This window comes from Leptinotarsa decemlineata, unplaced genomic scaffold (genome assembly GCF_025532065.1).
Source record: "Leptinotarsa decemlineata unplaced genomic scaffold, Ldec_3_MD MMD2_tig00026299_RagTag_RagTag, whole genome shotgun sequence".
In the NCBI taxonomy this organism is placed as follows: Eukaryota; Metazoa; Arthropoda; class Insecta; order Coleoptera; family Chrysomelidae; genus Leptinotarsa; species Leptinotarsa decemlineata.
This window is the reverse complement of record NW_027412676.1, coordinates 3039295-3059922: the sequence shown is the minus strand read 5'-3', so window position 1 is coordinate 3059922 and position 20628 is coordinate 3039295. Positions and strand designations below refer to the sequence as shown.

General features: G+C 34.3%; 2 protein-coding genes across 4 annotated transcripts in view; one reads left to right on the top strand and one right to left on the bottom strand.

The window, feature by feature from the left end:
* The first annotated feature begins 3519 nt into the window (after window positions 1–3519).
* LOC141484959 (uncharacterized) lies at window positions 3520–6769 on the top strand. Its single transcript, XM_074180693.1, has 3 exons — window positions 3520–3965; window positions 4019–4441; window positions 4515–6769. Exons 2-3 carry the CDS (start codon window positions 4124–4126, stop codon window positions 4695–4697), a joined length of 501 nt encoding a protein of 166 aa, XP_074036794.1. The 5' UTR covers window positions 3520–3965; window positions 4019–4123; the 3' UTR covers window positions 4698–6769.
* A 3859-nt stretch (window positions 6770–10628) lies between these two features.
* Window positions 10629–20628, bottom strand: part of LOC111509010 (nucleolar protein 4) — a 363566-nt gene continuing 353566 nt past the window's right edge. For all 3 annotated transcript variants that reach the window (XM_074180686.1, XM_074180685.1, XM_074180687.1), the window contains 3 exons: window positions 15306–15481; window positions 13822–14006; window positions 10629–12428 (listed from right to left, as the gene is read on the bottom strand). In XM_074180686.1, coding sequence (XP_074036787.1) covers window positions 12265–12428; window positions 13822–14006; window positions 15306–15481 — 525 coding nt within the window. In that variant the 3' untranslated portion in view covers window positions 10629–12264. The remainder of the gene's footprint in view (window positions 12429–13821; window positions 14007–15305; window positions 15482–20628) is intronic.

The following is a 20628-nucleotide window of genomic DNA, read 5'->3' as shown; positions in this document are numbered from 1 at the left end:
CGTCTTGGAATCTGATCAATAAAACATTTTGTCAATTCTGAGATCAAGTTCATTGTTAAGAGCCTGTGATAAATGACTTCTCAGAATCGAGATCTGTTTTGTTAGCGTGACTCGAACTTTTCCAAAAATCAAGAAATCATCACATTTTCCATCTATCACCACTCTAAGTTAAACTACAATAGCAAAACTCTGTTTACTTCCATCACAGAAGATATGAATTTCTTTAGTGTTAGGAACCGAAATGTTTGCCGAATAACATCGGGAATGGCTTGGTCCTAGGTTGTTAATTTTTTGAAGTTCTTTTATCCAAGCTAACCAATTGTCATGGACTTCTTAATCTAAAGAATCGTCCCATCTGATTCCGGTTTTCCAAATGTTTTGAATTATGAGACGTCCTCATACTGAAGCTAGTTCAAAGCTTTTCACATACTTGAAGACTGGCTATGAATCAAATCATCTAAAGGAACAATTTATTCAGGCCAGTCTCAACTCCCTACAATGTAGGTTGGTGGACTGACACCTATCAGAAAACAACTACTCCCCTGGCTAATACCACGAAGGGCGTTGGATTATATCCGACAGGTATCAGTGCAGGATTCTTCTCTGAAGTTATTCCTGCATATGCTGTTGGCGATACAACTACTGCAATAGATTTTCAATTATTGGATTACACTTGCAGACCGGTTTCGGGCTGTTTGGCCTCTCGTCAGTGCAAGGTAGTGTCTATCATCAACATAAAATCGATGATTTCCAATAATTGAAAATCGAATTCCTTCAGAGTATAATTCCTCAAACTAAGCTGAAGCGGACAACAAATAATAAGTATGTCAACGTCCCATCTGCCTGTGAACGAGGTAACCCACCGCATATCCGAAATTTGCCCAATTCCTCGTATGAGGAAAGAAAACTTTTCACATATAGTCAATGGGCATACTTGAAGACGCTATAAATGAAATCATCTAAAGGAACAATTCGTTCAGGCCAGTCTCAACTCCCTATACTGTAGGTTAATGGACTGACATCTATCATAAAACAACTACTCCCTTGGCTAATACCATGAAGGGTGTTGGATTATATCCAGCAGGTGTCAGTGCAGGAATCTTCACAGAAGGAATCGATTTTCAATTATAGGAACGGGCACACTTGCAGACCGGTTTAGGGCTATTTGGCCTCTCGTCAGTGCAAGGTAATGGTCATCATCAACATGAAGTTGATGATTTCCTATAAATGAAAACCAAATTCCTTCACAGTATCATTCCTCGAACTAGACTGAAGCAGACAACGAATAACATTAGCATGCCAGAATCAGTAAATTTTGCATTTTCTTTGAAACATTTTTGGAGTTTGATCGTGGACTCTTCAAAAGAATATCCATAAAGAGAAGAAATTTGCCGTAACTGACTGATATATAGGGTGTCCCTAGACTTCCTCTTTTCCTTTCGGGAATGTATAGATGGGGTCAAAATTTCACCAGTACTTTATATAACTTTTGTTCTTGAACTCGTTCTTAACCAAGTTATACGGGCCCTCAAAGTTACAAAATGAAAAACGTTTTTCTTTTATATTTTTTCAAGTGAATATTCAAAGTCAACCAAATTTTAGTGATTGACTAAACAAATTGATTGATTTGATGAGCTTTCATGCAGGAGACAGTTGTTTTGCCCCGATGGTCCACACCCCAAAACTTCGAAATGACAGATATTTTTCAACAAAATGAGGTTACTTAGAGACAATTTTCTGAATAAAAGTATTCATGTGGAAAATTGATCGGAGCAACGCTTTTCATAAAAATGTCTACCATTATTTGAAATGAAAAGTTTTACAGCAGAAATAATTATAATAACGTTAATGCAACAATATAAATGGGATAATACAAATGAGATATCGTAGATTCGTGGTGTTTTTGAACTAACAACCTACGTGAATATCGAGTTCAGTCCAAATTTTGTATATACGTGTGGAATAATCACATTTGAGTATTTCAAATTCTTATTCACAGCTGAAATGTTGAGGAGTTTCACTGATAATTTGATTTTATGGGAGAAAATTTTTAACCCGATAAATTTATCTGAAAAAACGCACATTTATCTATACTAATAAAGAGCAAACCAAGATACTACAAAAACGGCGACACTTGAATAGGTGAAAAATATCCGGTAAATAATTATGTTCCATTTCTTCCACAGATTTTGACAAAAAACTTTCTAGAAAGAAATAAAATAGTTGTGACGGACATTGAGAAACTAGAATGTGATTGTGTTTTGTTGAGTGGTGGGTTGTCAAATAGGTTTGTTCTAGCAGCGATTTCAAACGATACGGAATATAGGCGTTCTAGCAAAGCAAATCCAGGATTCGAATTAATAGTCACATGTTCTAGCGAAGACGAAATCCTGTTTGCAAACCGTATGAGAACTGTCGAAGTAGTCCAGAGGAATTCGTAAGGATTTTCAGTTTGTGACATGCGCAAATATTCGGAGTGATCAAGTGATCCGATATCACGTTTGTTATGATTTTGGAATATGGATTTGTTGATTATGTTATGTACTAAAGAAATGAGAAACCAAAATAGAAATATTTAGTGGCCTGATAATTGGTTTAAAAATCTTGTTTTTTATAGAACGGCAATCCTCAAAACTGTCAATTTTTTCATATTTGCGTTTGGAAATTCAAGTAAAATGATTTTATGTTTTTGAATGAAAATCAAGCAAGCATTTGGTGATTTTCAACTAAGCATCAACTATTCAACTCCATTATTACAGGTAGGATTAACCGAAATGTCATCAGAGTCATCAAGCTCTGAATCAAATTGGGGAAATAATTCTGAATCATCCAATGATGAGGAACTTATTATCGAAATGCTGTTTCATCACCATGAGGAAGAGGATGAAGATAATCACATCAATAGAGATGCTGCAGACCACAGAAATTTTGTAGCTTGACGAGTTTTAAGATAGCAATAAAATTGTAATATTTCTGTTTGTTGATGTTCATTTCATTGTTTGGCATAAATTAAATAAACATCCATTCAGGTAAAATAAGAATGATTTTTAAAACAGTATAAAAATATAATTTGCTCAAGGGTGGGTACTTTACGACCGGATTAAGAGTCAATTAAAATAATCGGTGCTGAGAATGACACCACATCCTGTCATTTGCTAGAGAGACAGCACAGCCCCAGCACTGATTATTTTAACGGGCTGTTAATCAGGTCGGTAAGTACTCGTTCTAACACATAAACTAATAACTTCTTTCTATATAATATCACATAACAGGAACCCTATGTATGACATAAAATATCAAACTAAATCCCTCATACTAACATTGAATTCAGAATATTTATCAACATCTGAATTCTTATTTTTGCTCATTTGTCTGAGCAAATTATTTCTTGTTTTTAATAATTCATTTCTCTTCTTTCTTATTTATAACTTTTCTTTTTCCAATTCTAACATTTCTTCTATTTTGAATTTTTCCATTTTGACCAAGCCGATGACTATTCAAACCAATTCAATATGTTCATTTTTATCGGTTTTCACCTTCACTTTTCGCTGCACAAAATATAAATTTCAAATTTCCAACTAATAAGTCAGTTTAAATGACAATTTGACAATTGACATTTATCAACACAAATAAGCGTTCTAGCAGGACATGAATCCCAAACTATTTGTAACCAGTCTCACGGCATACATGCGCAGTTGGCCAGTCCATAACACTAGCTTCAAACCATCCGAAATTTCTTGCTAGAACAAACCTATTGTATTGTCAATATTCCATAGGATATTTTGAAGTTGGTTTTATGGCCGAACAGTTTACATTCAACGAATATGCAGATATGTATGCATTTTATGGACGAACATTTTCTAATGCTGCAGAAGCCCGTCGTCTGTATTACGAGCATTTTGCCAATCGAACGGTACTGGTAAGAGAAACGTTCGAGCTTGTCGATCGCAACTTGAGGGAGACAGGTATGTCTAATGGATGATCAATTGGAGCATATTGTTTTATTTTGATATTGTAGTTATGTGCAGTTTTGCCAAAACGAGGTGGTGGGAACGCTCCTAGGGCTTTGCTTACCATTGTATTGGAGGAAAATATTTTGGAAGCTGTCATTGATGATTCTTAAATGAGCATCAGAAATCTATCAGAACAGTTCCATACATCCAAGTCCACTACTCATAGAATAATTAGGGAACAATTGCAACACGACTGGAATATGCCAATTGGTTCATGGATAAGCAAAGACTGTATGACCGTTATTCATCGAGTTTTATTCACTGATGAAGCAGGTTTCAGGAGAGATAGAGTTATAAACTCTCCTAATTTCCACATAAGGACCGAAGAAAATCCCCATGGGATATTGCAAACCCAATACCAACGGAAATTTATCGTGAATGATTGGGCTGGTATCATAGGAAACCATCTTATAGGACCATTTGTGAATGTAGGAATACTTTGTGAATGTAGATTAGAATTACCTATTTCAATAAAGATTGTTATTATCATTTATTCTACAGGACCAATTGAATGGCAGACGTTATTTGGAGTTCCTTCAGAACGATTTGAATGGACTATTGGAACATGTTCCGTTGCAAACCCGAAGAGATAGGGGAAACCCGGGTAAAGTAAATACCCCGGGCAAAGCGAATATTGCCTATAACTCCCAAATAGTTCGTTGTCCGGCCGCCGTGTTGTCATAGCAACAGTCGCTAGTTGTCGCCCCGTGCGCGGTAAACACGTCGGGACGAGTTCGCATCGCTCTGCCCCAGTGACCAGACAGAGTGTGTTTTTGGAAAAATAATATTAATTTACAGATGTGTTTCGTTTATAACTATAATATTATTTGCGACATGCTCTTTGTTATGAGCAGGATTTGATGCATGATTATGTAGCTTTCATTTATCCGTAGACGAGTTTAGATGCTCCAGTTTTTTAGTAATTTAGGATAACCTTAAAAAGGTACTCGAAGAGCAAAGTGGATACCGTATTCACTTTGCCCGGTCATGACAAGTTATACAGTTTAATGGAATTATGTACTTTATAGCGTTTTTTCCATTGCTGATGGTGTATAAAAATAAAGACAACAAGAATCTTAGAGTGAAGAAAATATGCAGGCCGCTATAAATTTGTGTTTGGCTGGAGAATCGATTAAAAGGACAATAAAAAAATACGGGCTAGCTTAGGCTACATTATATCGACATGTCGAATGTGATATTGCTTCTCCACTGTTAGGTCGATTCCGTCCTATTTTCACAACTGTCATTGGATTTTGTAATGCAGCTGGTAGCTTAAATTTCTTCCACCTTTTTTGATTTTTGATATAAAGAAGATGCAGCCAAGACTTCTTGATGGAAGTCCGCCAGGGATTCAAGGAACGTGTACTCCCAATGGTTGGACATCAGGCGAAGTCTTCTTGAATTGGATGCACTTTTTCGTAGAGCAAGTGAGGCTTACATCAGACAAAAAGTTCCTGTTGATACTAGACAATCACGAAAGTCACAAATATTATCCTGCACTTGGGTACACAACCAAAAAAAATGTGGTGATATTATCCTTAGCAACCCATACTAACCACAAAATGCAACCGATGGATGTTGCTATATATAGCCAACTGAAAACGTATTTTGAAAGGAAGATCATTAGTTTAAAAAATCTCACTCCGGCCGCATCATTAACCAGCTGCTAGCACCAGTTTTTCTCAAAACGGCGGTGGCCATCAACACAGTGCATGCATTTGAACGTCCCGGAGTTTGGTCTTTGAACAAGCATGCTTTTGGTGATCATCATTTTGCACCAGCCGATATACTTGCAGGCACATTCAATTTGAATACTCAGTCAGAAACTTTGCCCCCAACGGAAAAAACTAATTTGCCCCAGTCCATCATTCAAGCGTCATCTTTGAATGAATCTCACGAATCTCAGAACAATTTTTTTTCAATATGTTCCTTTAATTTAAAATGTTTATTTATTCATGAGTTCAATTTCTTTGTTTGTAATAACTACAATAACTAGCATTGTAGAAAAAAATGTTTTTTTTATATGTTTCTTCAATTTTTTATGGTTTTTTTCAATTTTAATGTTGAGTTCCATGACGAATAATGTTGTTCGCTTTGGCCTAGTACTGAATCCACTTTACCCGGGGTGCTGGGCAAAGTGGATATTCATGCCATTGTTGAAAACTGGCCTTATATCTAATAGTTTAGCTATTATTAAGAACAAATGTTATTACATTTTGTAAGTCCATTAAATGAAGACTCAATATAAATATTCGTTTCAATTTCCTCAGTTATAACTAAACGACAATGATCAAGGAGAGGCTAAGGTATTCACGTTGCCCGGGTTTCCCCTATGTGGTTTATGCATGATGGCGCTTCTCTTCATTTTAGTTTGATTGTGCGGAACCATCTGAACCATACTTTACAGATGGATTGGTAGAGGTGAACCATATGCATGGCCACCGCGGTCTCTGGATTCAAATCCATTGGATTTATTTCTGTAGGAGTATCTAAAAAGCCTATTCACACAAGAGATGCCCAGTTGAATAGAATAATATTACATAGTGAAGCCATACGAAAGGATCCTGGAATGCTATTTCAAGTACAGAGAGGGTGTCTTCGCAGACTACGAAAATGTATTGAGAGAGAAGGGGGTCATATCGTGCAGTTTTTGTAGCGAATTTTTCATTTCTGTTTGCTCTTGAGGTTTGCGATTGATATTTACACCATGAGTTTTGTTAAGTTAACATGTTTGTATTATAAACATTTTACCTATCGTTTCTATTTTCATTCACAATTAATCTCGAATAATGGTAGACATCTCAGGTTGGATGTCGTCGAACAAAAGTGCATTTTTATCAAAAATCATTGCTCCGATCGATTTTTCACACGATTACTTTTATTCAGAAAATTTTATAAGTAACCTAATTTTGTTGATAAATTTTGAAAAATATCTGTCCTTTCAAAGTTTTGTGGTGTGAACCATCGGGGGTAGTCGGTTTCTGACTTTGTAGTACAACAACTGACTCCTGCATGAAAGCTCAAAGCAATTCATTTGTTTAGTTAATCACCAAAATTTCGTTGATTTTGAATATTCACTTGAAAAGTTATCAAAGAACATTTTTCATTTTATAACGTGGGCCTGTAACTTGGTAACGAAGGATTTTAGGAACAAAAGTTATGTGAAGTACTGGTGATATTTTGACCCCATCTATACATTCTCGAGAGGAAGTCCAGGAACACCCTGTATACCAGTCAGTTACGGCAAATTTCTTCTCTTTGTGGATAATCCACAAATTGTTTTTCAGTATATCTTGTTCCATTGCATGCTTTGCTTTTTCATTCTCCAGATCCAATTTTTTTCTTAGAAGTTGGAGACTGGCCGTCAAAGATGTCGTTGACGAGATAACAGATAAGTGAGCTTCGATTTCGAAGTATTCATTTCCTTCATTTCTTTACGATTTGACATATTTTAATAGTTTCAGCAATAGTATCATTTTCTAAACTGTGTCATTCAATTTGTCGTTTCTGATGAAGTTTCCACTGTAATTTTCACAAGACTTTTTGATAGCTGAAAGGCCCGATGTAAAAATATATCTTGTCTGATACATCTTCATTTATTTCTACTAAATAAGTCGAATGACTGTCAGTCTCAAAAATATGTTTTTATTGACAATTCCCTTCAAAAAATTCAGGATAATAAAGGGAGACCAATTGGTTTAACAGCATGCCCACTCTTAATATCTTGAGATAAAATGTATTAAATCAAAACTCCTAAAAATTATGTTTAGAGCATATGCGTCAATTTTTCTTCAACAAGGTGTATGAATGGTATATGAATTTGGGATTATCAAGATGGAAAAAATGCAATAAGTTCCTGAGGCTGCAGTGTTTTCCAGATACTTGAAAGAAATGGACAAATAAAATGGTTTCCAGGAAGCGATAAAAAAAACCATGAAAATTTAAATTTATTGGGAAAGAAAGTTTTTGGCTTTCTACTACTCCATCTGATACAAAAAACGGGGATGAGAGAATCTTCCAAAGAAAGGAAGGAAGTAATCAATTTGAAAATAAGTAACTCTATACATGGATGTGTAGATCATGCAAAGAAGCAACTTTCAGACACAAACTGAAAGAAAGTCCTCCTTTTTTTGTATCAGATGGTGTAGTAGAAAGCCAAAAACTTTTCCCAAAAAATTAATCACTCCTAAAAATATAGCCCCTTCAATTTTAAATTTATCTTTTGAAATTTGTTTCAAATGGAAATATTGATCTCTCTCTATTCGGTAATGATTGCATTGTGATCAGAAAATAAAAACCACCTTTTACACACATATTAATTATTGTATAGATTATTGAAGACCTTCCACATACCCTTTTTCAAGCAGAGAAAGTAAACGATGAGTGTTCTGTATGAGATTTAGTCCTTTTCTAGGTATTGTGTATGATTACCATTATTATTATCATGATGAAATATACTCATTGCCTAAGAATACGTCTTATTGACAAAGTAGAAAATATTGGAATTAGATAAATTATATGAATGAATATACACAAGAACATAAATGAATGTAAACACAATAATGAAGCATTCTAATATGAAAGTTGAAATATAGCGATACATGTTATGATGAAATATTATTGGGAAAAAAGCTTTTTGACTTTCAACTTCTCCATCTTTATACAAAAAATGTGGGAAACTTCTGAAGAAAGGATAAAAGCAAAAATTGCATTTTCATTAACCTTTTCCCTAGAATATATTGTAAGTACTCATTCCTTAAATCACAAAAGGTATTTCCCCAAATTATTCCACTTCACAGGAAAAACAATATTATCAGCCTGATAGATCTTTATTTCACAGCAGCATTTAGCTGTGATGTTTTGCTGGTAGGCAGAGATGAGTTTTACAGTAAGATATAAAGTTGGGCAATATCTATGTGAATACTCCCAAGAGAGTATAGTATAGAATCCCCATTGTTATTACTGAACTTATTCATTGATAATCAACAAAACATTTGTCCATTAAAATGGCAATTTATTAACTGTGGTAAGAACACTAGGTCGATAAGTAGTATTATTGATTTTTAAAAACATATATTTTTAGTAATCAATTAACTAGTGTCAAATTCGACATTTTTTTCTAAAATTCTCAAAAAATCAGTTTCTTTTTGAAAAATTCCGAAAAATGCCAAGAATAAAGTTGTTCAGTTTCCAATTTTACCCTTGTCCGAAATTTGAACTCTCTACTGTCATTTCGACTTTTTTCAAATTTTTCGAATATTTCGCTTTATCGATTCGAATGAAACATGATTCAAATTTCACAATTTTGATAAATACGAGACTTCAATGTCAATGTGGCCTGTTACCAGAAGAAGAAATGAATGCATCTCCATAAATTCGTCTTTGTTGTTGCAAAGTTCATCTAGTTTTTTCATTTTATTGTTAAACTGATTCGGATTTTCAATGTATGGACCTTATTACACTCGTATTCCTTTTTTTAGCAGATTTGTATCACATTAGCTGCAGAATATTGTATTCACTTTGCACTGTTTGGAATCTTTGGTGTAGTAATGAATATTACTGGAGGTTTTTTCCAATACCAAACCGTTATTTTAACACCTCGACACGTGTTTCCTCAAGAGGAAAATTAAACTTCAGTAATATACGAGTATTGTATTGTTCAATTATTGTTTTACTGGTTCAGTTCGAATCTTCTTTTGTTGTTTTTTTAAAGTGTTGTTTTCTGTTCATAATTTAGGTTTTGATATGGATAATCATTTTTTAATTTAAATCTATCTCGTGGAAACTTACTATATGGGTTTTGTGTGTATTTGTCGATTTTGCAGTCCCAGAGAACATCAAAGATAGGTGCGGACCATGCAGTTGCATTTTTTCAGTATTTTTTTTTTCAATTGCAAAATTCATTGAGGTGAGGCATCGAGCAATTTCTCAATTTTTACAAACAATTAAATGACCTATAAAAGATATCAACACATGTCAACAATCAAAAATTAGTCTAACAAACTATGTCACAGGTGGTCATTCAGTCTCCAGCAGCAACAGTATCTTCTGAGACCATATGTCCACGAGTGGACATTCAGTCCACAGCTTCCAAGACCACAGGTCTACCGATGGTCAGAAAAAAATCAGTTGATACCTGAGCATTTGAAAAATATCTGATTTGGAAAGTACTCTTCGTGCACCAGTTTTATTTTTACCTTTTTCTGTAAGTCAAAATTTCTAATGCATTTCAGAAATGAAGGTATTCTGTGTTAATATTTTCCACCTGGATACTCCAAAATAGATCATTGAAATTAATTCAACAAACGTAATTTATTTTCAGGTTATTTTCTTCACTTAGACAAAAGTAGCTCTTGATAAAAATCAGATGATTTTAAAAAATGTCAAAGGAAATTTTTATCTTCTTCAATATCAATTTCAAACCCTGAATATTTCCATGTCCTGATCATTACTAAGAAATACCAAATTTCACTACAATTGCCCCTGTTTTACTTTTAGATAACTAGGTAGTTGATGAGCAATTTATTTAGTGTAATTATTTGGTAGTGATCAGGTCCTTATGAGTACTAAAATATTTGAGAAAATCAATGAGAGGGGTATAATTAAAAACAGAAAATATGTGGACACTTTATTTATACATAAATCTGGCAGTGACTTCAGATCAAAATACAATTTGGAGATTAAATATTTCAAAACATTTTGGAATGTAGGAAAGAATTACAAAATATACCAAGCGAAAAATTGTGGGAATTTCAAAACGTTAGGTCCATATCTACACACCTAATACATCACAGAAATGTTGTAAATTTCATACTGGGTGCTTGTTTAAAGTATTACAAGGTGACAACTCAAAATCAGTTGAAAATATTTTCATGAAAAATAGATATGACAAAATATACAAAAAAGGTTTTTATCCATGCATTCAGGTAATTGCAAGGTTTTCTATAAATTTCAGTAAATATATAAAAATTGCATTTTTGTCATAAAATACGAGTTCTTAAAAAAGTTTACTGAAAAATTCAAGAGATAGATGGAAACCAAATATCTCTTTGTGAAACTGGCTAATAATGTACAAATAACTTGAATTTTGATATGCTACTAGAGCATTAAGTAAGAGAAGTGCTTGGTTATGTTCAAATTTTAATCTAACCACATTTCGAAAAAAAACACCCTGTACAATCCTCATCACATCGATACAATAAAAGTGGAGGGGTTGCTTAGCAGTTTTTACATAATAAACAATCGATATTCGAAAAGTTCACGACTTTTTTTATAGGATTTATATACAATAACTTCCTTCTTTGGTATGGAATTACAATAAAATCTTAACGACCATATCAAATATAATAAAATAACCCCCTGTAATAGAATAATCAATTTTCACTTTATAATAAATAAATATTTTACATATTTAGGAAACACTTTTGTACATTAGCTTTTTAAGAAGTACCTAACTAGTAGCAAAGTGTATCTATATTTTATTTACAATTATATAAAATTATTAGTGAAAGTCCCATTTGGCAAATAAATATTCAAAACTTTTTGAACGAACAAATTAAATGAAAATGTTCAGTTTCAGTAGCTGGTAAATTCATATAAAATAGGTGTATATTTTCATACCTCATTCTGAATATGTTTTCAGAAAACTGAATAAATTGCACAAAAATAAATATCGACATCAAAATAAAAACTTTTTTATAAAAAGATATATAATAACAAGAACCTAAAATTACACTTTGCCCTCTGACTAGAATAAAACTAGTACTGCAAATGACTAGCTCTCCAATTACCACTTTTTGAACTTTCGCACATAGATGGATGTTTATAAATTTTTCACCAACTGGGACTTTCATGACTTTACTTAGAAAAGTTAAAGAGCTAGCAGGTTCCTCAAGTAGGCTATCATGAAAAAAGGATACTTATACACTTCCTTTGAAATTGTACAATTTAATAGTAAATAAGTAGACCTTTCCTAGCAGATTTCATATGGAACTGATGTTTTCAATATAAAATATGTTTATGGAGAGAGTTATTCAAGAGGTGAACACTTTAACGGACCATTTTACAATATTTCCAATATGGAACAATACAGGTGACGATAAATTCACTTCCAATTTTTTTTGAGAATAACAGTCTAACATCAAACCTATTTTTAATTTCATTCATCCTTTTATTTCTGACTTGTGGCGTCCTAACGGAGACAGGTCAACCTTTGCTTCATATGGCATGTTTAAGTTCTAACATTAGGACACTACTGTTGCTGCATCAGGAGTTGCTCCAGCTCATCTGCTGATCGTAGCAAGAAAGCTGCCGATTCGCGATATCCGGTGATGAGTTGTCGAACAGCAGTCATTTCACCAGAACTAAGTTTGTGGTTCAAAAGAGGCTTCTGCTTCATACTGAGATCAGCGGGACCTATAAAATCGAAGCAAACAGTACTTTAATAACAATATTGAAGCATTTATTGCCAACAGTAACAACCATTTACAGAGCAATTTCAGACAAGATAGCACTGACACAGTATACTTATATACAGTAGTCCCACTTAGCATCGGTCAAATGTACAAATGATAATTTTGCATTGGTGAAATATTCAAGTAACCCAGATCATTTGGACAATGATGAACTATGTTTCAAGTAGATTTTAAAAATTCATGGGATCGGCAGATGTTCATATTCGGATGTGACAAAATATATTTTCATTTCACAGTAGGTTGGGTGAAACCCAGGAAATTCGACAACTATGGAAGGTTTGCGTACCTGTCTTGAACTCGTCGTTTGCGCAGACCTGAGACTGCATCTGGGTCTGCGTGTAGAAAATTCAAACCAAAAATCAACCGAAGTGGGATTACTGTATAGTATACTGTGGTACTGATACATAAATCAACTTAGCACTAACATTGAATATAGGCTCTTGACTTATTTTCCAACCCAATCAGATTACTAGAGAAAATATCACAATAATCACAAACTTTGTTATGGTTCATGTACATTACGTAAATTGAGTTAGTTTGTGCTCATTCACAAATAAGATTTTATACAGAAATTTTTGGAAGTCTGTCCTCTTCTTTTCTCTAAAGAAATAATTTCAAACCTTTGTAATAATAAAGCATGGTCTGATCCTCTAGGTGGGTACATTCTTCAGGAAAAAAATATTTTTCACTGGGATACTGAGTTTATGTATATTTTGCAAGTACACAACTTTTCAAAATCGGAGGGATTCAACCTAGAGTTGCGCCTACTGACAGACAGACAATTTTATTGAGCATAAAGTCACCAATTTACATCGGGTTGACTGGTTATAAAAATTAAAAACGCCATTGATAAGTAACATTGCAACAATAATAATATGTCATATAGGACAAAATAGGTGTGTAGCTAAGTTAGCATGACATTACAAATAAATAGTAAATGTTTAAAATACATGAATTCTCACAGAATATATGTTGTTATAGGATTCGGTTATAGAATATGTAAGTTTTGGTATTTTTCATGATGTAATGTGACGAAGATTTTTAGTAAGGAAGCAGGATGCACTCAGTTTAAATGTTTTCATATCTATGTGGTTATTAACCTGCCATTCAATCCCAATATTTGAATTGAAACTGAAAACGTTTTCCATCAAAAGTCACTTTGAAACACATTAACTCACGGAAAGCTTCAAATCTCAATTGAAAACAGGTGGGAGTAAAGTATAGAGCAATTTATAAAATGGTTTCTAGGGCCATATGTCAATTTTGGAAAGTAATTATTATATTTCCAAAACATTGTTATCCATATTAATTGATGATACATTATAAACACTCACCGTTTGTAAGTAGACCAGCTGACGAAAAGGGTGTTGATCCAGGAAAAAGTGGATAAGAACTAGTCCTCTGAAAAGCTTGTGTGAAATTTGGCCTGTACATTGCTGTAGGAGCAGATCCAGTTGTACTTGAAATACCTATTCCATTTATGCCTGATGTTCCTAAGACGTTGGCACTATTGGAAAGACTATAAAAAAGAAAAATTTATATGGCATTTTTATTAATTTCGAGAATCATGTAGTGCAAGAATGATGATAACTACTGATAAAACTATATTTTTTTAAATAAATGTGAAGTATTTCATCCCTCGTGATGTACAATAACATTAATATAATATCTTCTAGCGGGGAAAAGAAGAATGTAAAAGTTGCCATTGATTTTGCATTTACAAAAAAAAAAAAAAATTGAAATTTTCGTCCCAAAAAATCTATTGTATAAATATTACCAGATTTCTTCCAGGTGAAGCATTTATAGTTCTTTTTTATATTGTAACGGATCTGAAGCCGCCCCTGACCAATATGTTGGCTAGCGAACAAACATATGACACCAACGCAAAAGGAATACCTTCGGCAACCGCCGATTATACTCTAGTTGAGTACCGAAAGGACTATAGAATTCTAGAACCATCTTTACCAATATAAAATGCCGGCTTCTCGTCCAGAGAGGGCAGTTGAGTTTAGAAAGTGAATCGAGCGGTTAAACAAGGAATTCAAATAGTTGAAATAAATTAAGCGTTAGTTGCTAAGTGTTGAATATAAATTACTTCGTGATAGTGAAATATTGTTAGAAATAAATTTGTTTAGTACAGTTAATTCTTTAATTTGTTACAATATTTTATACTACAATTACCGAAAATAAGTTGACAATGTTAGGAATGTAATAAATTTATATCTTTAGTTTGTAATAAATTCAGTGGTTTAAAGGGTTTTAAATTTGAATGATTTACATTCACTCAACAGATGAAGTGCTATCACTGAAGATGCGCTTCTATATCTCCTGATTCCCAATAAAAATGTTTACCTTCTGTAGTCTGGTAATTATTTATTATTAATCTTTTGGTCAAGAAATTTGAATCAAATTATTAATTTATATTCACAAAACTTGGTTTTTGTGAAATAAGCTTTTATAGAGACAACTCTATAAATTTAGTGATACTAAATCTTGTAGTAAGGAATAACACATTGGTGAATACTATTTTGATGTTCAAACTTATATCAGTTTTTCAACTTTATGAACTAAAATTTAAATTTTGTCACACAAATTGTTTTCTTTCAGAAAAATAAAAAAGATTTGTTTCTGATGCCAGTTGAAAGAGGTGTCGGTGAATTAAGTTCATTATTTTCAACACTTGTGCATAACAAAACTACAAAGTGTGCTATTGTAGTTAAAAGTGAAAATATAACTTTTCATCCAATAATATGCAACAAGATGACTAAAATTTATAGATTCAGCCCGCAAGAAAAGGTGAACGAAACATGTAACTTACTTGAGCGACGTTTTCATATCCGGCGTTGCTGATAAGACTTTGGTTATCGAATTGGGAGTGCTTGAAGGTGTGGTGGATGAAGGAAAACCGGTCGGTACAATATCACTTTCCATTTTGATAGAAGAGTTGTTCGAAAAATCTAACCCCCTATTTATCTGTGCTGTCGTATCAGTGGGCTGAAAAATTAAGAGAAATATGAATATTTTATTTATTTCTCATCGAACATAATAACACTATATTTGTCTCAACCGATTATTTCTGGTCTCTCAAAGATATTGAAGAATTTGCTGTGGGGTGGAAACCGGTTTCCAAATTTTGATTTTTTTTCAAAATTGCCTCAAATTGTTGGATTTATTGCACAAAAGTAATTTTTTATGAAAGAAATCAGTGGTTTCATTGATTTTTCTTCCTTCCTCAGAATGTAGAAAATAATTGTAACGGGGAACTTTGTGAGGTTGTAGAAAGAGAAATATTTTAATTCACTCTGATACGTTCCTGCGAAAATTCAATATATTTTTGACAAAGAAACGTGTGGCGGCTTTTCATCAAGTTGGATTTGATAACTTTTCCTATTAGAAAAAAAGTGCTAAGAATTTTTTTCATTGCTATTTATCTTAACGTTTCGATACCCGCCTTCGTGTTCAAAATACTTAATATAACTTGCAGAGAAAATGCAAGATATAGGTTGGTTTTCAGTTGATAGATTTTGATCTCTGAATCGTCGATATCACTATATAGTATAAAACAAAGTCGCTTCTCGCTGTCTGTCCCTATGTATGCTTAGATCTTTAAAACTGCGCAACCGATTTTGATGCAGAATTTTTTAGTAGATAGAGTGACTCAAGAGGAAGGTGTATATGTATATAACTTGCATAACATAGTAGAGAAACACTGACAATTTTAGAGGTTTTTAACGTGATGTCGTAAATAAACACATTTTTTGCACTTACATTGCAAACGCTGGCTGAACCCTACGAGATAGATTAAAAAGTGTACCTATAGTATTGTACACCTTTAAAAGGTTTGAAAAAGTCCGCGATGGTATATGTCTATCTCTTAGGAATAACCCACAATAACAATGTTTTATCCTTTACTTTTTTACGAAGCGATTTTAAGCAATACATTATTAGATTAGAGATTAGATTGTCGGGGAGCTAGCCCATGGCCTGATTCACTGCGATCTTTTCAGATCTACTGTGATGCTCCTTGGTTGTTAGAGCACATTGTCTAGCTTGATTTCTTTGATGATACTCCATAGCCTCGACACTGACCCCTTCATATAGCTGACAGCCTCTGGTTTCTCTTCCCAGCATCTTGCGTGTCTCAGCCTTGCTATCGCTTGCATTCACAGAGCACATACAGTGCGGTTTCTTTCTCTTCTGGACATAACCTGCATTCGGTTTCTTCTGTCAGACCCATGTTGCTCATATATTTCCTGAGATGGCTATGCCCCCGTTAGTAGACCCACCTTACAACTTTACGGTTGTGGTTTAGCAGGTCTTCCGTGAATCTGGGCGATGGCTTTTTTATGAACTCTTTCGCCTGCCTCATTCCTGGGAGCTTATTCCACTAATCTATCGATTCGGCTTGCATCCATACATTTATGGATGTCTTTATACAAGCTGTCGCTACCACTTGGATGCGCCTTCACGGGCTAGAACATCGGCTTCTCATTGCCCTTGTGACCCTATGTCCGGGTACCCAAGCTAGAGTGATCCTATTTTGGGTACTTAGCTTCAAGAGTGCGCTCAGACAGCTTCCCACCAGTCTTGAAAAGACTTGAAATGAGCTGAGCGCCTTAATCGCCGCCTGTCTGTCAGAGAAAATGACAATGGTTTTATTTGTAACCTTCTGCCTGTTTATTTCCCCCATACAGTGTTCGATGGTCGCTACTTCTGCCTGGAACACAGTTGCATTATGTCTGACGCTGAGTCCGATTCTCGTCTTTGCTTTGCCTTCGTATATACCGGCTCTCACTCCTTCTTGAGTCTTTGAGCCATCTGTATACCAAGTTTCTTCGTCTTTTACCGTTTTGCCAGTCCTCTCTACTTGGTATGATGATTTTGAAAACTTTTTGAAAGTTGTACTGCGGAACTGTTTTATTCACGGGCATTCCTAGTATTGGATCTGCCTTCAGTTCATTGTAAACTTTCAAGTATTCTGCACCGTGTGACTGGCTGACTGGGGTTTGCTCCTGCAGTAGCCTGTGCGTCACAAATCGAGCTTCTCTTTGTATGTATATGTGCAATGGCGGAAGTCTGAGTAGGACCTCAAGTTCTGCAGTTGGGGTCGTTCTCATGGCTCCCGCGACATTTAGGCATTCGGGGTAAGTGTGCAAATGGCGGTCAGCGGGTAATGGCGGTCATACCGATTGTGGGAAATCTATTCAATCTGGCAACCTCCCATGGTAAATTTTCGTTATGTGGACACCCGGCGATTTTGAAAAAATTTTTGACTGTACTTACGTATTTTGATGCGTAGATTACGAATCCGAAAGAAAAAAGCGGCGCTCTCCCTTATTTAAAAAGTTACGGCCCTTCAAAGTTCAGAAAAGGGCAACTTTTCGGCCTTCTTTTTCACTAAATAAACTATTTAAAAACACAAGTATTTATTCACTAGATCACCTTTACACCTTATTCCTCCTTCTTTAACACTTTTCACTTCAATAATCAACATGTTTCTTATGAAAAACTTAATTTAAAAACGAATGCTTCTCCTGGTGACATCATTCTATTTTTATGTTAGTTACTAGTGACATTTCAGAAAAAAGCGGTTGGTATTTGCCGTCGCCTACTATTTCAAATTCGTAATACACCACCAAAAACCAATTTACGATCTAAAGAATGAAGGTAAAAAACATTTGAATTACTTCAGGAATATGGACTGCATCAGTCGTACCAACCGTATCATTAACCTTAAAAACGTAAAATACAGTGATATGTAACCAAAAAGCAGCTCCGTACATTTTTTAACATTTTTATAAGATAAATATTGATTATTGAAGTGAAAAGTGTCAAAGAAGGAGGAATAAGGTGTAAAGGTGACCTAGTGAATAGATGCTTGTGTTTTTAAATAGTTTATTTGGTGAAAAAGAAGGCTGAAAAGTTGCCCTTTTCTGAACTTTGAAGGGCCATAACTTTTTAAATAAGGGAGAGCGCCGCTTTTTTCTTTCGGATTCGTAATCTACGCATCAAAATACGTAAGTACAGTCAAAAATTTTTTCAAAATCGCCCGGTGTCCACATAACGAAAATTTACCTATTTCAGATGACAAGGAATCGAAAAAGAACGACTTGTAAAGCAAAACGGAATCAACAGGATTTAGAAAAAGCTATTTTAGCATATCGAAATGGTGAAATGACTATGCGAAAAGCTGCAAAAGCATATGAGATCTCTTTTTCAACATTGCAAGAAAGAATCAAAAATAAAAATCTTCAAGGTGCGACATTAGGTAGAAAATCAGTATTTTCTGCCGAACAAGAACCTGAAATAGCCACACAAATAAAATATTTAGCTTCTATTTTTTATGGCGTAACAGCAAGAGAACTGAGAAAATTAGCATTTGAGTTTGTTGAAAGAAACAGTATTACAGATAACTTTAACGTCAGTTTAGGATTAGCTGGTGTCGAGTGGTTACGAAGTTTTCTTCGCAGAAATCCAACAGTATCCATACGCAAAGCAGAAGGCACGAGTCTAAACCGATTAACAGCTTTCAATAAAGAAGAAGTTGACCTGTTTCTTAAGCTATTAGAAAGTTTAATGACAAAATATCAATTTGGTCCAACACAAATATACAATGCCGATGAGACGGGCATTAGTACAGTTCAGGATCCTGGAAAAATTTTAGCTACCAAAGGCCAGAAAAGGGTGGGCTTTGCAACCAGTGGAGAGAGGGGTAGAAACATCACAGTTATGTGTGCTATGAATGCCGCTGGGAGATACATTCCACTCATGTTTATTTTTCCGCGAAAGCGACTGACATCTTTTTTAGAAAAAGATGGACCTCCGGAGGCATTATATAAATGTTCAAATAATGGTTGGATTGATGAAAATTCATTTTATGAATGGTTGCAACACTTCCACAAATACTCAAAACCCAGTGAAACCTCACCAGTTCTTCTAATTACAGATAACCATTCCAGCCACATATCAATAAAAGTTTATGAATATTGCAAAGCAAATAATATTTCTATGCTTTCAATTTCGCCTCATTCATCTCACAAGATCAAACCTTTGGATATTGTTTTTTATGGGCCTCTTAAAGCTGAATATCGAAATGAATGTAATTTGTTCATGAAAACACATTTTATGCGAAAGATCACGCCATATAATGTTGCTGGTCTGTTTAATAAAGCATATTCTACAGTAGCGACCATAAGTAAAGGAGAATCTGGCTTTAAATGCGCTGGCATTTTTCCACTCAACCCAAAAGTATTTACAGATCAGGATTTCTTAGCTGCTACAATACTACAAAATCAATCGCTTGTTGAAGTCCAAGATAACAATGAAGCCATACCAGCCGAAATTTACAATACGAACCCATCTCAAACTTTGCCACCTATAAATAAAAATTAGGTTGAAAAAACAGCAGTGGATTCTATTCCGGGACCTTCTACTAGTTTCACATCATTTAAACAACTTGCGTCTATTACAAAATCCTCTGCAAGAAAAAGTATAACCAGAAAAAACAGCATGCCAAAATCCTGACATCTACGCCTTTTAAACAAGAGTTAGACGAAAAGGAACAGAAAAAACAGGAAAAGATAAAGAAAATTCAAGAAAAAGGAAAAACTAAATTAAATACCCAAAAATCTCAGAAAGGACAAAATACTAATAAGGCTGGAAAACATGTACAAAATAAGAAACCTCAGTACAAGAGAAAGGTGTTTGATTCTAGTTCTTCGGAATCGGATATCGATATACAATGTGATGACAGTGATGATGCAGACGAAGATATGTGCCTGGTTTGCATCGAGTTTGGCAAAAACAATGAAATGTGGTTTAGATGTACACTTTGCTCAAGATGGGCCCATTCAGAGTGCAGTGGATGGGATTCTGCAGAGGGTTATGTCTGCGATGACTGTCAACCATTTTTTTTACATTGAAATATTATTTTTTTTCCTTTTTTGCCGATTGTTTAGTTCACATTAAAACACATATTTTTGTTATTTTGTTATGTAATAAAAATATTTTTTTCACCTTTCTTACTGATTTACCTGAGTTATTACCCATTAAGGCATATTCGTTAACCGATTTTTAACAAAAAATTTTTGAATAGATAATGATTTTCATTTTAATAATAACACAAGCCAATTGATTGGCTT